We start from the raw sequence: 3,465 nt of genomic DNA on the forward strand, positions 1-3,465 counted from the left end.
TTGGTAACGCCATCTACAGAATGCACCGTGCAGTATTCTCACGCGAACAATACAACTACAGGGACACGCGTAACGCGACAATGGCGATCTGAAAGACTGGCGTGCGCTTCCTTGCTGCATATACTTTTGACATCTCGCCAGTGTTTACCGTGCCCTTTTTGCATGTTCGTGAATGTGAAATACATTCGTGCTACCGTAAAATATGTGACTGGTGAAGTGGAAAGGCAAAAAACTAGAAATCGCGTCGATCCAGCCGTTAAAGCTAGCTAGGCGCACGACACAATTCAATGGTGTTGGTCCCTGCCGAAAAAACGGGAAAGCCATGTATACGTCGATATCTTGCCAACTATAATGCGCTGGTAAGTATACGAATTGTTTTTATTTCTCATGCCTGCCGCTTGTTTCCAGCCGTACACCCCTTGCATACCGCTGAACGTAGTAACTGATTTAGAAAAATGTGTAGGTTAGGTTGGCCTGAGAAACTGGCATCGGCAGATTTTATTTTGCTCTCTTTTCAAGGGGTTCCCTATTTTTTTTACATTACTTTTATCACTTCGAACGTGCTGTCGTTCAAGATCATGTATCGTTTTTACTCGAACGATGGTTATTTAAACGGGACATACTGGAATATTCCTTATTTATATTAGCATACAGGGTATAGTAACATCCAACCATATATGTATTTACCTTAATGTATACACTTGCGAATGTGAAATTATAAATATACCTTCAAAAGTGATAATAACGAAATACATGAACACAGTAATGGTAAATTACAATATTCTTGCCTGGAATTTTCTAGGTGTTGAAATTTCACGCAATGTTTTACAGTAATGCACGTAACATGAAAATCTTTATTACGTTTCTGAAGTATTTCATTCTAATTTAATTTGCTAATAACAAAGAGTCTGTTTTTACACGTTTGTGTATATGCGTATACGTATCTTCATAAAGTAGCAGTTTACAATACAAGTGAAGTTGATTCAAATTGCTTATACTTGAAAGTAAGTATGATGCAATGTGACAAAACGTATTTTTTTATCTCTCGACATTAGTGTAGCAGCAGTGGAGACTTATCACCGAAATCTATTGTGGTGCTGATACGGCATGTTAAAATAAGGGAAGCGAACGAGGGAGATGAGCCACAATATTGCAGGCATGCCACCCTTTGCAAGGATGCCTTTGGGGGGTATGGGTATGGGTGTGAATATGGGTCCTAGTGCCCCACATCCTGAATCTTCTCCTCACCCTCATCCACCACCACCACCACCTACTGGTGCCAATCCAAAAAAGAAAAGACGCACAAACGCGAATGTTGCTCAACCACCGCCGCAACAACCTCCAACAGTGCAGGTAAATCTTTGTTTCAGTCGGTTCTTATCAGTTTTCAATGATAACTGTTAAATTCCATTCCTTACGATACCTATGAAAAACATACTTTCAGGATTTATTACCTCCACCTTTAACCGGTTATGGAGACACAATAGTAGCAAGTAACCCTTTCGACGATACACCGCCGCAAACTACGCAATCGCCGATGATGCACGGTGGACCACCTCATATGCATCCTCATCACCCACACCATATGAGTGGACCACCTATGAGGGGTATGAGTCCTCTAACTTCTATAGGTGGAATGAGTCCTATGATGCCTCACAACATGGGAAGTATGAGTCCAATGGGAAACTCGCCTATGACTAATCATATGAATCATATGGGAGCAATGTCCCCTATGAATCATGCACCGATAGGTGGTATGAGTCCAATGAATAACATGGGCCCAAGTATGCCACCTGGTCCGATGAATACCATGAACAATCATATGAACATGAGTCACATGGGTAACTCTCAACTTAGTGGTCCACCTATGGGTAGTCCGATGAATAATATGAACAGTGGTCCAATGGGTAGTCCGATGAATAACATGGGACACAGTATGGGAAGCCCTATGGGTGGCCCATTAGGATCTCCGATGAATACAATGGGAGGATCAAATCATATGCCTAATGGACCAATGAATATGAACAATATTAATAGCCATATACCACCTAACAGCCCATTGAACGGGCCATCTATGAACAATGTGAACAGCCCGCTCGGACACAACGGATCTCAACCACATCCGAATCATATGGGAAATAATCTTAATAACTTAGGCAGGCCCATAAACGGACCTATGACCACCATGAGTTCCATGGTATCCAATAACATGAATATGAGTGGTCCAAATCAAATAAACAATATGAACATGGGCGGACCGCCGATGAATAATATGACCAATATGAGTATTAGTCATCATAATCAAATGAGCCACATGGGTGGTCCAATGGGTACAATGTCTAGTAATATGGCTGGTGGTCCACCAATGGGACATCCCATTAATATGGGAGGTTCTATGCCACCTCATGGTTTCCAAGGTCCACCGGGAATGGGACCAAAACCAATGCCAGTTTCTGCGGGAAAGGTAACTTGAGATTTGTCGATATCGTCGATACCACCACGTATTTCTGTTATTCGATATTGAAACTTATCGAGTAAGTTTGCGCTGTTTCAATATTACAGATATATCCTCCAGATCAGCCAATGGTGTTTAATCCACAAAATCCTAATGCTCCACCTATTTATCCTTGTGGAGTCTGTCACAAAGAAGTGCACGATAATGATCAGGCAATTCTATGTGAGTCAGGTTGTAATTTCTGGTTTCACAGGTATATAAGAAATCGTGTACTTTTTTGAACGTACTACTAGTTCAAAAGCATTTACTTAGCATATGTTATAAAAATTTGTTCCAGGGGATGCACAGGATTGTCGGAAACTGCCTATCAATTGTTAACGGCAGAAGTGTACGCAGAATGGGTGTGTGATAAGTGCTTGCAATCGAAAAATATACCTTTGGTTAAGTTTAAACCATAACACTTCTTGACTCGTCGTATATGCGACGCACGAGTGACTCTTTGTTAGCGTTTACACCTTGTACACGCACACATGCGCGTGCGATTGCACACACATAAACACATACGGATTACACTAATGCACGAGCGAAATCGTGCATATAATATAAACATGCGCTGTTTGTTAATATCTTAGCTTTAACTTGTTGAAATATTAGGGTATCACTATGAGTCGTATTGATGAATGAGATGGCAGGAACAACATATGTTCGAAAGTTACATTAATTTTTGAGTCTGTTTATGACAAGTGGATTCGTCTGTTTGAAAAATTATTTATAATTTGACTTTACAAATTCTGAAGTCATTGATTTGTTTTCATTGCCGTTGCAACGTCAAATATATAAGAAATAAGTCCAGAAGGCATACACATTTTTTAAAGAAAACAGTGAAAAAAATATCAAAAAAAAAAAAGGAGAGGAGAGTTGAGGGGGAAAGGAAGAGTGAGCGAGCGAGTGAGAGCGACAGAGAGAGAGAGAGAGAGAGAGAGAGAGAGAGAGAAATAATAAAAAGTATA

The 3,465-nt window shown here is 40.5% G+C and overlaps 1 protein-coding gene across 1 annotated transcript; it reads left to right on the plus strand.

The window, feature by feature from the left end:
• Window positions 1-107: 107 nt before the first annotated feature.
• Window positions 108-2,930, plus strand: LOC108577790 (protein pygopus). Its single transcript, XM_017940994.1, has 5 exons — window positions 108-359; window positions 1,056-1,353; window positions 1,445-2,464; window positions 2,563-2,708; window positions 2,793-2,930. The coding sequence occupies exons 2-5, from the start codon at window positions 1,138-1,140 to the stop codon at window positions 2,911-2,913; spliced, it is 1,503 nt and encodes a 500-aa protein (XP_017796483.1). The 5' UTR covers window positions 108-359; window positions 1,056-1,137; the 3' UTR covers window positions 2,914-2,930.
• The last annotated feature ends 535 nt before the right edge of the window (window positions 2,931-3,465 follow it).

Source organism: Habropoda laboriosa, unplaced genomic scaffold, assembly GCF_001263275.1.
Source record: "Habropoda laboriosa isolate 0110345459 unplaced genomic scaffold, ASM126327v1 scaffold816, whole genome shotgun sequence".
In the NCBI taxonomy this organism is placed as follows: Eukaryota; Metazoa; Arthropoda; class Insecta; order Hymenoptera; family Apidae; genus Habropoda; species Habropoda laboriosa.

What these genes read in the sequence shown, in the direction of transcription:
- LOC108577790 (XM_017940994.1), top strand. Translation starts at nt 1,138, where the DNA reads ATGAGCCACAATATTGCAGGCATGCCACCCTTTGCAAGGATGCCTTTG. An exon ending in TGCCAGTTTCTGCGGGAAAG is followed by an intron (nt 2,465 to 2,562) that starts GTAACTTGAGAT and finishes TCAATATTACAG; the next exon opens with ATATATCCTCCAGATCAGCC. An exon ending in TGTAATTTCTGGTTTCACAG is followed by an intron (nt 2,709 to 2,792) that starts GTATATAAGAAA and finishes AATTTGTTCCAG; the next exon opens with GGGATGCACAGGATTGTCGG.